This window comes from Aedes albopictus, chromosome 3, assembly GCF_035046485.1.
Source record: "Aedes albopictus strain Foshan chromosome 3, AalbF5, whole genome shotgun sequence".
NCBI classification, from domain to species: Eukaryota; Metazoa; Arthropoda; class Insecta; order Diptera; family Culicidae; genus Aedes; species Aedes albopictus.
In genome coordinates this window covers 442,690,270-442,703,384 of record NC_085138.1, presented here as the reverse complement: position 1 = coordinate 442,703,384, position 13,115 = coordinate 442,690,270, and the positions used below count along the sequence as shown (strand labels likewise).

The window sequence follows — 13,115 nt, the reverse complement described above, 5'->3', positions numbered from 1 at the left end:
ATGGAAGCAAAGTGTGTCAAGTGTGGAGAACTGCATCTCACAAAGGATTGCAATTTACCGCCCCGCACACCAAACGGTGATCGTTCGAAAATCCGGTGCGCAAACTGTAGCCAGAATCACACATCTAACTTCAAGGGTTGTCCTACCAGGAAAAGTCATATCAAAGAGAGTGAAGAAAAGAAGAAAAAGAAGCAGATGTCCCGTCCAAGCTTCGTTCCCGTCGCATCTGTCCCGTCTCCTGGCCCGGTGGGTCGAAGTTTTCGCTCCACATATGTTTCGCCGAATAAATCATTCGCTGATGCTGCCAAAGAGGGACCTGCTGCTGCTGCTGCTGTTGTTGTTGGTGCTGCTGTTGGGGAGGGCTGTACCAGTTCCAATTCAGAACTATTTTCGCTATCAGAGTTTCTGAGCTTAGCTAACGATCTATTTACTCGGCTTTCATCGTGCCAAACGAAAGCACAGCAATTTCTCGCCTTGTCGGAGATGATGATTAAGTATGTGTACAATGGATAACACAACTAGTTTGCACATACTCAATTGGAACAGTCGTTCTATTCTTAATAAAGAAAGCGAGTTCTTCAATTTATTAGATGCCAAAAACATCGATATTGCTGTGGTGACGGAAACCTGGTTACGTCCAGATAAGTCTGTCTATCATCATAATTACACATGTGTACGTTTAGATCGTTCAGCAACGGGAACCACTCGGGGAGGTGGTGTTGCGATATTTGTTCGCAAAGGTATTCAGTTCACTCAATCTGGTGGGCTAAACACACATGCTATCGAAGCTCTACAGATTACCATCAACTCCGAGGATACTCCAGTTCACCTTGTTGCAGCTTATTTTCCTGGGTCTTCGAATTCGAACACACTCAACCAATTCAAACGTGATCTCCGTGTAATAACCAGCTGTATGGAGCCTTTTTTCGTAATTGGTGATTTTAACTCCAGACACCAATTTTGGAATTGCCAAAGGAAGAACAAAGCGGGTGAAATACTGTTCCGCGAATACGAGAAGTCCGACTTCTACATCCATTCTCCAGTTGACTACACGCGAATATCTCCGAATGGCAAAAGTGCTTCTACACTGGATCTAGTACTATCAAATAACCGCATTGATATGTCTGTCCCAGAAACAATCCAGGATCTTTCATCAGATCACTTTCCTGTTGTGTTCACAATCAATGCTGCTGCCCCCTTCAAGAGAGAACTACGACAGCACAAAAACTACAAACGTGCCGACTGGTCCGTCTTTTCGAACTCAGTCTCAAGAAGCTTGGACCTTACAACTCCCCTAATCAATGGTTTGGACTCGAAGGACAAAATTGACACCGCCATTGATACGTTTGTAGCCGCTCTAATTGAAGCAGAAAGAGTTTCTGTTCCAGTCATCAGCAGCAGTCCTCGAAAGTGTGAGCTTCCAGATCGCATCAAGCTCCTAATTCGTTTGCGGAACGTTCGACGAAGACAGTATTGCCGTACAAAACACCCATTCCTGAGAAGAATAGTTGAACAGCTCAATTTGCAAATTCGTGGAGAAAGTGCTGCACACAGGTTCCAGAATTTTGGGACTACTATCCGGAATCTAACCAATGGAAGCAGCAAGTTTTGGAAAATAACCAAGCACCTTAGGAACAAAATCAAATACCAACCGCCTCTTCGACATGGGAACCGGCTCATGGTATCTGATCTGGAAAAGGCAAATACATTGGCAGAACATTTTGCCAACGCCCACAACAATCAACTCCCTAGTGATCTGGAAACAACATCAGAAGTGCGTAACACAATGGAAGACTTGACCAGTAACACCTTACTAAACACTGACGTCGCTACTTTCACTAAACCGAGTGAAATAAAAAGAATCATCCAGAGACTTAAGAGCAGAAAAGCTCCAGGGCAGGATGGAGTTCGAAACATTATGCTGAAGAGACTTCCTCGGAAAGGCTTGGTTTATTTAACTAAAGTCTTCAACGCTTGTCTTAAATATACGTACTTTCCTGATAATTGGAAACATGCTACGGTAGTTGCCATTCCAAAGTCAAACAAGGACGTCACCCTTCCTACAAATTATCGCCCAATAAGTTTGCTGAGTAGCATCAGTAAGATCTTGGAGCGCTTAATCCTGAATCGCTTGAACCGACACCTGGAAATAAACCCTGTGATCCCACAGGAACAATTCGGTTTCAAAAACGGCCATTCAACGAATCACCAACTAGCTCGCATCACGAGGCAGGTTAAACATGGATTTGCTGCAAAAAAGTCAACCGGGATGGTTCTTTTAGACGTGGAAAAGGCGTATGATTCTGTCTGGCAGGAAGCAATCATCTTTAAACTCCAAAAGACTAACTGCCCGATATACCTTGTGAAGCTGATAAAATCATTTCTGTTGGAAAGGTCTTTTGCTGTGTCTGTCAACAGTAGTATGTCGGAACCTCATCGAATACCATGTGGAGTGCCGCAAGGCTCAGTTTTGAGCCCTACACTCTATAATATTTTCACTAGTGACGTGCTCATGGTCGACGGTGTCACCTACGCATTTTTCGCAGATGATACTGCATTTTTGGCAACTGATGACGACCCCCAAATCGTCACCTGTAAACTTCAACATGCTCAGAACCAGTTACAGCAATTCCAGCAAAAATGGCGTATTAAAACAAATACTTCGAAAACTCAGGCGATATTCTTCACCCGAAGACGTTCACCGAGATACCTTCCGACCTCAGAAATAACCGTCAACGGATCGACAGTTCCCTGGAAGGAGGAAGTTGAGTATCTGGGACTGACTCTGGACAAGAAGCTTCTGTTTGATAAGCAAATAAACCGCGCAATCAACAAAGTCAACTGCTTATCCCGTTCTCTGTACTCGCTGATTCATCGTAGATCATCGCTTCAGATAGCCAACAAGCTTCTTCTCTACAAATGCGTATTCAGGCCTGTTCTCACATACGGGTGCCCAATATGGGAAAAGTGTGCGTTGTCCCATCTTCGACGACTGCAAATTAAGCAGAACAAGCTCCTGAAAATGATGTTAGATTTAAGTCCTTGGTATCCAACAGAAGAACTACACGAAATAGCTGAAATCGACACAATATTTAGCTTTGTAGAGAAATCATCAGCAAAATTCAGATTATCTTGCGAAATGTCAAATAATCCACTTATTGTTGCCATCTTCCCCCAGATAAATCTGTGATACGTTAGTTGTAGGAATTAGGAAATAATAAAAGCTGAATGCAGGGTTTTTTTTGTAAATTTTTCCCTTTGTAGAATAATTAAATACTTGTAATAATTTCCTTGAAAAGTAAACGATTATTCGCAGCTGTAAGTGAAACAAATCTCTGCTAAGGTTTTTGAATTTGTAAAAAAAACGTTTAATGAAGTGAAAATAAATAATAATTGTAAAAAAAAAAAAATTGTAATGAGCAAAGTCGTTCTTCTCACATTCGGCGCTTGTGACCACTCGGCAGTGACCCAACGCTAGGTGCTCGTTGATGAACTCAGCGTACGCCTGCTTCAAATCTGGCTGCCTTTCTAGGCGGCTCTCAAGTGCAACAAATCGCCGCATCGCTTGCTTCCGGGATTCACCAAGCTCGCCAACGTTATCACGGAATGGTAGCATCACCACGTACCGGCCATCCTTGTTTCTGTTGTGAGTCTCCTGGAAGCTCAGCTCACACTTATCGTCTGGATCAGGGGACGTATCATTTCCAAGCTCGTCGATGGTCCAAAACCGCCGAAGTAGTTGACACAGTTCTTCATCAGCTGCCTCCGATGTGCCAGCTTGACACACCTTTACAGTACCGATCGGCGCAGTATCGGCCACCGGTCCGGAAACGAGCCAACCAAGTTGACTCTCTTGCAATAATGGCAGATTAGGAGACAATTTGATCTTACCTTCTTGCAGCACATCGAAAAATAATTCCGCACCGACAAGCATGTCAATGCGACCAGGTTCGTAGAAGTTCGGGTCGGCCAGCTGTACCGACTCTGGAATCTGCCAGCTGTGCGGGTCGATCTTCGTTGCCGGCAATGCACCGGTCACTCGGGGGACAACCAGATAATCCAACGATGATTCAAAACCGGTTGTTCTGGATACCATTTTAGCACTCACTTTATGCTTCACGATGGTCTTCATCCCGTTTACGCCGTCGATCGGGACATTGGCACTCTCCTTCCGCAATCGCAGTAACTCTGCCATTCTGGTTGAGATGAAGTTCGCCATCGCTCCGGAGTCAAGTAGCACACGGCATTTGTGCGCCTCACCGTTGGAATCGTACGCCATCACCACAGCGGTCGCCAAAAGAACTTGCTTCATCTGCATTGGCACGACTGGAATCGTACACTTCGCCGCGGTCATCGGCTGATTGGAGTTCTCCTGCACTGCCGCAGGTGGCTGCGGGCTCTCAGCTGCTACATGCTTCTTCTCGTCCGGATGCATCAACGCATGATGTTTCTTCGTACATGATGGGCACGTTTTGCTGTGCTTGCACGCAGCGGTTCGATGCCCTCGCTGTAGACAGCTGAAGCATAATCCCAGCTGCTTCGCCTTCGTGTACCGTTCGTCAACATTCATTCTTTTGAACGCTCCACATGTATCCACCGGATGGGCAGATCCGCACAGGGGGCATCCATCATTCGCCTTCGAAACCGTCACAGTGTGCGTCTTACTAGTGACTGTAGACGGCTGACTTCTTATCGACACGACCTTGTTCTTGACTGTCGTGACGTTCTGCTCACACCTCTCCAAGACGTGAGAGTGTTTACGCAGGAATGCGATCGTATCTTTATACACTGGTAACTTACCATGCTCAACAGATGCCTCCCAGCTTCTGCGGGTACTCGGATCAAGCTTCGACGCCAGCAACGTGATCACAATAGCTTCGGACATCTTATCCATCTTCAGTTTGTGGAACTCTAAGGATTCCACGCGTTTCGTGCAGTCGTCAATCAACGTTCGCAGTTCTGCTGACGACTCCTTGGCCATCGGCTTCATGTTCAGCAACCTCATGACGTGGCCGTGAATCACCATCGGGAGGTTCTCATAGCGTTCTACCAGAATCCTCCAGGCGCCATCGTAGTTGTTGTCGTTGAGTGTCTGCTCATCAATTGCTCCTTTCGCCTCTCCGACTAACGCCTTATCCAAATAATGGAGCTTCGTTGCTGGAGAATCCTGTGTGCACCGGTCCACAATATCACAGAATCGAGCCTTGAATTTGTGCCAGTGCTCATACCGGCCGTCAAACGTCGGCAACGGTGTTTGCTGCAACAGCAGGGACGGCGGCATGCGGTACGGCACAATGCATTCCTGCACGCCACTATTCCCGCCACGCTCACCCACTGCTACAGCATTTCCAAAAAACTTCATAGCGAGAAGCTGCTTCTCACGATCCAGAGCTGCTTCATCCGCTATCGTCTTTTCGATGTCTACGTAGTGCTGGATCATTTCGCTCAACGCGACCCGAACGAACTCGTAAAGCTCTTCGAACTCAATAAACTTCGGTTCGAATTCTTCTCTCCTAAGAGGGTCGGCGAGGTAGATACGGTTCTGGAAATTGTTGTACTCCTCATAGGCAGCATCGACAGTCTTCATGTAGAGCTTCAAGCCATGGTGGGTGAACTTTTCGGGATCCTGATCAGCATTCAAAATGGCCGACCTGATCCGCTCCACTTTCGACCGAGCCGCACTGCAACACTGCTCCAATGCTTGCACACTTTCCGCCATCTTCTTTTCTTTCAGGCGATTTTCAGCTTCGTCCTTTTGCTCACGCACACTACGAACCACACTCAAATCGCCGGTCGGAGTTAAAAATGGCGACGACGGAAACAACACTTTCTTCACTTTACCAGACCGCAAAAACATCACCCAAAATGGTTCTTCTTGTTCGTTTTCTTCTTTGAGGTTTGACCTCCACTGTTTTCTGTTCAAATTTCCGGGTAGCAACAGCACTTGTCCGGAACTCGCAAGTCCCCGGATTCTTCCATCTGCCGCTCAACCGGTCACTTTCACTTTCCGTAAACCGCAGTGTCCGGAACTATCCGATGCAACGCATGCAACCGGATTCACTTCGCGATTTCCGACCGTCGCAACAACCGAAACTCGCGTCGATTCTTTCTCGTTCCGCGCACGAACCGAGAATCTAAAATGCTTCCATCCACTAATCCGACATCCGGCACGATCGGACCAAAATGTTCTTCGGATACTCAGGATGGGAATGCAAGTGGACTGTATTAATAAAAACGAAATGTATTTGTTTGAAAACGAAACACGTCTTAACACGGCGCGTTTGATTTACTTTTTTAATTTTCCTTCTTCCTACTCTTCTATCTCTTTCCTCCCTGTTTCCGCTCGCGCTGAGCCAAATCTCCTCAAACTCTACACTACAAACTCATAACGCATACACCGTAAAAATCAATGATTTACATTTTTTTCTTACACTGAAATATCCTTGCTCTAAATTCAAATAATTAAACATTCGTTTCTATTTTAGTGTAACACCTGAAATCAAACGAGTCTGGAGCCCTTCAGGACGTCGCAGCAGGGGCAAGTTCAGAGGCTCAGGGCTGCGCAGTCTCAACAAGGAAATGAAGGAGGTCGACATAAGTTTTACCGGGCCAAACCTGACCAAGCAATTGACCCCCCCTCCCTTAATCAACGCTTAACCGAAATTTGTCGAAATTTGTCTTAACCGAAAAAACATAAAGATAAGTAGACTCTATAATAACAAATTTAATGACCCTCTATTTCCCACGGTAGCTGCGGAGTCACATAGATCCATTACCGTCAATTTGACAAGCGAATATAAATAATTTTATGCAATTCAGTATCATAATTTACATTTTATCTAACTCATGTTGGTATCATAATGGCTATTTTTCCGAAATGGTTCATTATGCAACTGAAATGAGTTGCATAATGAAAAATAGTTGTATAATGTTCATAATGCAACTCATTTGAGTTGCATTATGAATATTATGCAACTCAAATGAGTTGCATTATGAAAAAAATCATTGCATAAAATTTTGTATGGAACTCGTTGCAAAACTCGATTTTTTCAGCACTCTTCGTATTTATCCAACTCGGCGAGCCTCGTTGGATAAATGTACGACTCGTGCTGAAAAAATCAACTTTTTGCAACTCGTCACATAAATAACTATAAACGTATTGTTAGTCGGTCATTATAATACTCAAATCGTTAAGAACGGTGATGGTAGAACCATTGACTAATTTAGCTAGCATTAATTTGTTTAAAAACTTATATGGTTTAAAGTTAGACCAAGAGTAGTAAAGTTTGCTCAGAAAATCAGAAATCGTACCAGTCGTGGGAAGGATAGGAACAATTTGATTAACATTAATCAGCCTTCTTTTACTGCCGCAAGAGATCATACATAATCGAGCGAGTACTCTTCCCTCCCATTACCTTCTTCCATCGGTAGTCATATTAATAATTGCGAGAATTCACATATTTTGTCCATCCCATAGTTTCACATAAATGATTTGTGGATGACCTCTTTGAAAACCGCATCTGTTGTTTCTAGTCCGGCATTAATTGTATACATTAATTAACTTTTAACAATTACAAATAGGTTTACGAGCGTTTTAGCAGATTAAGACGATAACAACTAGAAAACTAAACTTAAAGTTTACAAAGCTTCAAGCTGACGAGCTATGTTCTATTAGTTTTTGTACTACAAGCTCACCTTTCGATAAAAGTTCTATCCGTGAGTTTTTCAGTGCCGACTGCTCTCCTTGTAATAACTAGGCTCTCAAAGCAAGTAATGATAAGTAGAATTTGAAATAATGGTAACATTGCAAAACGCCATTGATCTAGAAACAGCAGCGCGTAATTGATCAATCGTTTTATCAACGGAGTACACAGCGCTAGACCAACGGTATTAGAAATTCACTTTTCATCAAGTCCAGAGTTTGTAACATCGTCGTACTCCGTCCGGTAGACGTATCGCTCAGCGGAGAGAAAACTCAGATAGGCAACAGGACCAGAGGATGCGTTGAGATTACAGAATTACAGAAAACTGGGGGTGGTCATCTTGCCCCATAATTCTATTGTTTTTACCCTTCTTACACCCATATTTTATATTAACCATGCCATCATACCTCATCTAGAGCTTTCCCTTTGTTTCAGAACCGCTCCCTTCAATATCCAGGCTTTGTGTCGTAGAACTAACTATATCGGATGCACCGAAAAACGCGCAAACGACAATTTTAACGAAATACCTATACTTTCCCTATCTAGTTGGACAGTTCAATCAGCCGGGTACTTACCAATGAAGTCTAATAGTGCAAGTTTGGTGATAGCCTTCCCAAGCTCTGCCTAGATTTGGATAATGACAACAGTACAACCTGGCCGACACTACGTTAACTGTCGAAGTTCTACGATACAATGATAATAGACATATGTATAAGAGTTGATTTTTTCTGGATTTTTTTTTTCAATTTTTTATCAAAATGTTTGGTTTTCACAGCTGTAATCATCATATTATATTAGGATCTACTAGTAAAAAATAAATTTATGCCGATCTAGATCGTAAGAGGACTAATACCGCACTATGTGGCCTACGTCCAAGGGGACGGGAAGCTGTTGAACATTCAAATTTTTCGAAGTTATCGATAAGATTTTTTTTTTCAGTTTCCACTCAGTATGAGAAGAATAAAAACAACTGATTAACACGGTTATTCCCTGGCCAAGTTCGCAGGGGTTGACGGTATTAAGGCGGAACTGGATCCATTTCCTCATCTTTTGGTTTTCGATTTTTTATAAAATAATGAAACAATATTTTCAAAATCGGGTTTCGTGCACATGTAGAGTATGGATCAGGATATCTCCTCATTTTTTTCGTGGGCAAATGTTTTTCGTTTTCGCAGAATCCATTTTTGAACAAAGTTTCACAAAAAATGGTTTTTGCTAAAATGGAAAACATTTCCAACCTCAAACAAATTCAGTAGATACCCTGATCCATACTCGAGTATGGATCAGGGTATCTACTGAATTTGTTTGAGGTTGGAAATGTTTTCCATTTTTGCAAAAACCATTTTTTTGTGAAACTTTGTTCAAAAATGGATTCTGCGAAAACTAAAAACATTTGCCCACGAAAAAAATGAGGAGATATCCTGATCCATACTCTACATGTGCACGAAAACCGATTTTGAAAATATTGCTTCGTTATTCAATAAAAAATCAGAAACCAAAAAAAAATGAGAAAACGCTTCCAGTTTCGCCTTAAAGTGAAGGTGTTTCATTTTGATTATTGTAATGTAGTGTTTAGTAAAACATATCACCTTTTCAACACTTTGATGCGCCTACAACGGTTCATCACGAACCGGCTGCCACAGATGGAGTATGGGTTTGGAGGGTTTTGATGATCGTTACAAATAAAAGTATAATACGATTTGTGACAGGTTTTGGAAACCTTTTACAGCCAACTGACTTCAAAATGTTGTTTGGGATTTCTTTCCCACTTTTCTTGGTTGGTTTTGATTAGTAATTAGATTGAGTTTAAAAAAGGGCGAAAGTAACATGATCGATTTGTCTTCATCGACTCTCTCTTCTGCAAATTAAAGAGACAAGATGCAAATTTAATCGAACTTTTTTACACTTAGATGCTAGATTTATGGCCAAAAAGTGCAACCATACTTGCATCTTGTCACTTTAATTTGAAGAAGAGAAAGTCGATGAAAAGAACTCGCTCATGTTACTTTCGCCCTTATTTAAACTCAAACTTACTGACAAGATGCAAATTTAAAGGATCGACGAAGAGAAATCGCCCTTAGGGGCCGTACACAAATTATGTCACGCTTTTAGGGGGAAGGGGGGGGGGGTGGTTATGGTTTGCAGAACGTGACGACTCATACAAAAAATAATGGGGTCCAATACAAAAAGTGTGACATCGGGGGGAGGGGGTTGAAAAAGGTTTAAACTGATTAACACGGTTATTGATAAAATTTTATTGCAACAATCAAGTGAATGACAACTGGAAATTTACAAACATTCGTATCAGAACATTATTTACATAGAAGCTTTAATCCTAAGTGTTCCACGATTTGAAACAAGCAATAGAAACATTATTTTAGTAGGCGGTATTTTTTGCAAAAGGATTATCATTGACGCAAGACTCAAGCGTTATTCTTGGTAGTTATTGCTTTTCTTCACAGATATTAGATTCTAATCAAAAGGAATATTTCTTAAATTACTTGTAAGCGACTGATATGTACTAACCCTATCAGGGTGTCTACTCAATTATGAAAATGAAATTCCCTGATATTTCCAGGATTTTTCCAGGTTTTTTAAAATAATTCCAGGTTCAAATCGACTAAACTAAACATGATTTCAGATTTCTAGAAATTCGTGAAACGCAACTTTTTGAGAAATTATTTCTAGTTCCTACTATAATGACATTTGGACAACATTCCACCAGTATTTATTTATTCATTTATTTATTTATTTATTTATTTAACAAATACTTGCTAAGTAAGGTACAGCCTTTTAAAATTTAGCAATCGGAATTCATACATTAATTCTGTTATTGTTTCTATCCTTATATGTACTAATCCCAAGTTTAAACTGTTTAATTAATTCCTTCCATTATTAAAGTGTGTGCTCTGCCTGCGGAACTCTGACATATTATTACATGACTTAATTTCGGGAGGTAACTGATTCCAATACACAATGCCTCGAACGAAGAAAGAATGTCCGTAGTGTGACGTGTTGTATTGGGGTATAATATAGTTATTAACACGAATGCTTTGGAAGGGATGTAATTTATCTAATAGAAAGCGTGGTGTTTTAGTAGAAATGATTTTAAACGTAGACAAGACTGTTCTGAGTTTGATAAATTCGTAGAAGCCGCAACCAAGCAATTGAGGTTGGAGATACGTCACACTTGAGTACAACGATAGGTTGAAGATCCAACGTACACAGCAATTCAAAGCTACTTTCAACCTGTAGAGAGCTCTAGCAGAGGCATTAATAAACAATTTCAATCCATAAATGAAATGCGGAAATATCAATGCTTTAAAAAGGCGCAGCTTAATGTGTGATGGCAACATACTCCCTGTTTGCTTCAAATGTCTTAAGCATCCAAATATTTTCCCACATTGACTGTCAATGTGGGAGTCCCACTCAAGATCGTTTTGGAAAATAACCCCAAGATTGGATGCCTTATCAACAAAATCAATAGCAGTAGCACCTATTCTAATTTCAGGAAACATATTTGGTGTGATACGGGACCGTGATATGACCATCACTTTTGTTTTTGATGAATTTATAGGAAGAAAGTTGGAGTTTGACCAGGCTATAAACATTCGACAGATCATTGTTAATTAATTGTGCCAATTCTGATTCAGAAAGGACGGTGGAACAAATATAGATTTGGACATCATCAGCAAACATATGTATGCTACAATATCTAAGAACAGATGGCAAATCGTTAATAAATAATGAAAACAAGAGCGGACCCAGTACAGATCCCTGGGGCACTCCAGATGTAATACCAACACTTCTAGATATTTGCCCATCGACTTGAACTACTTGATGGCGATTGGTTAAATAAGATTGTATAAGTTTCACAGCATTACTTGAAAAATTAAATTGAGTTGACAGCTTCCTCAACAAACGATAATGTGATACCCTATCAAAAGCCTTGGAAAAATCAATTAAAAGTAATAATGCCTTTCCTTTTTTATCGATAGTTCTATGGATATTGTCATGCACCTTTAACAGCCCACAGGTGGTATTGTGACCTGGTCTGAAGCCAGATTGATATGGATGCAGGAGGTTAAATGTTGTAAGAAATCCTTGTATCTGCGTTTTCAGTATTTTTTCTAAAGCTTTGGATAATGCACACAATATACTTATCGGTCTTAGATTTTGCAAATCATTTGCATCATTTAGGACGGAAGCACGAGATGATTTTCTGATGGAATTAACAAAACACTCCTGGCGATACTTGATACTTGATGCATAATTTGATGAAAATTTTTTCAAATAATTTCTGAAGGAATTTAGCAAGGTAAACCACAAAAAATAATTCCTTATTTTTATAAAAGTTAAGCTTGGCCGTTCCAGCTGAAAATCTTCCGAGAAGTTCCTGAGCAAACTTTCTTAAATATTGTCGGAAATTTAAGAGTTTCAAAAGAATTTACTTCAAATACTACTGCCAGTTGCACTTGAAAATTTTAAAAATGTTCACATAAATTCAACTAGAGGAATTCTGAATTCATTCAGAATATTTTAATTCTTTTCTCCACAACAAATTTGAACGATTATTTTGACGTAGAAGCAGCGATTTTACCAAAAGTATATGAACAAATATTGTTACAGATTTCAAAACTATTAGAAAAAATGTTGTAATCAATAGTTTTGATTGACGATAGTTTCACTCTTGAAACAAGTAACTGACAATTAGAATATACTAATAAGTTGGCAACCATGTTCTAAAACTATTGCATTATGTCCATCGAAAATAGTTTCTCTCGAGTTATATGTGGAGCTCAGAAGCAACTATGGGAAAGATAGAGTTAAAAATTCTTTCAAACATTGTTTAGAATTATTTAAGAACTGCTCTAAAAACGTTTCAGATATCGTCAGAAAAATATTTAAAAAATCTTCCAGAAGTCATCTATTTAATTTCGCTATAAATACTAACATCGAATCCGTCTGGAGCTCCAATTGATCAATAATATTCTGCGGGAGTTTCAGGAACTACACTTAAAATATATCTTTAAGTTCCTTCAGGTATTTTCCAACATCTACAGGGGATTGCAAATTTGTTAGACAAACCTCAATAAATTCGGCAAGACAGCTCATTTACATAGAAAAGAAGAAAAATATACTTAAATACAATTTAAGTCACTAAGCCAATATTTAACGCTGCAATAGATTGAAAATTTTGAGAATTCAAAATCTTAACAATGAAATTATGTCGACTCAGTTTTCCGAAATAGGTAAAACATAAAATAGGAGATTGCTTCGGAAAAGTACAAGTTTGTTTCAACGTCAAGGGTAATAAAGAATTAATGAATAATTAACGAGCGGGTAGTTAGTAGCGGCGCAGCCGAAATTTTTGTTCGCTTTGAGTCATTTCTAGCTGAAAATTTGTATTGA

General features: G+C 40.4%; 1 protein-coding gene across 1 annotated transcript; it reads right to left on the bottom strand.

Moving 5' to 3' along the window:
* Positions 1-2,939: 2,939 nt before the first annotated feature.
* LOC134291072 (uncharacterized) lies at positions 2,940-5,719 on the bottom strand. Its single transcript, XM_062858354.1, has 2 exons — positions 3,439-5,719; positions 2,940-2,992 (listed from the first exon to the last, which is right to left on the bottom strand). Exons 1-2 carry the CDS (start codon positions 5,717-5,719, stop codon positions 2,940-2,942), a joined length of 2,334 nt encoding a protein of 777 aa, XP_062714338.1.
* Between the last annotated feature and the right edge of the window lie 7,396 nt (positions 5,720-13,115).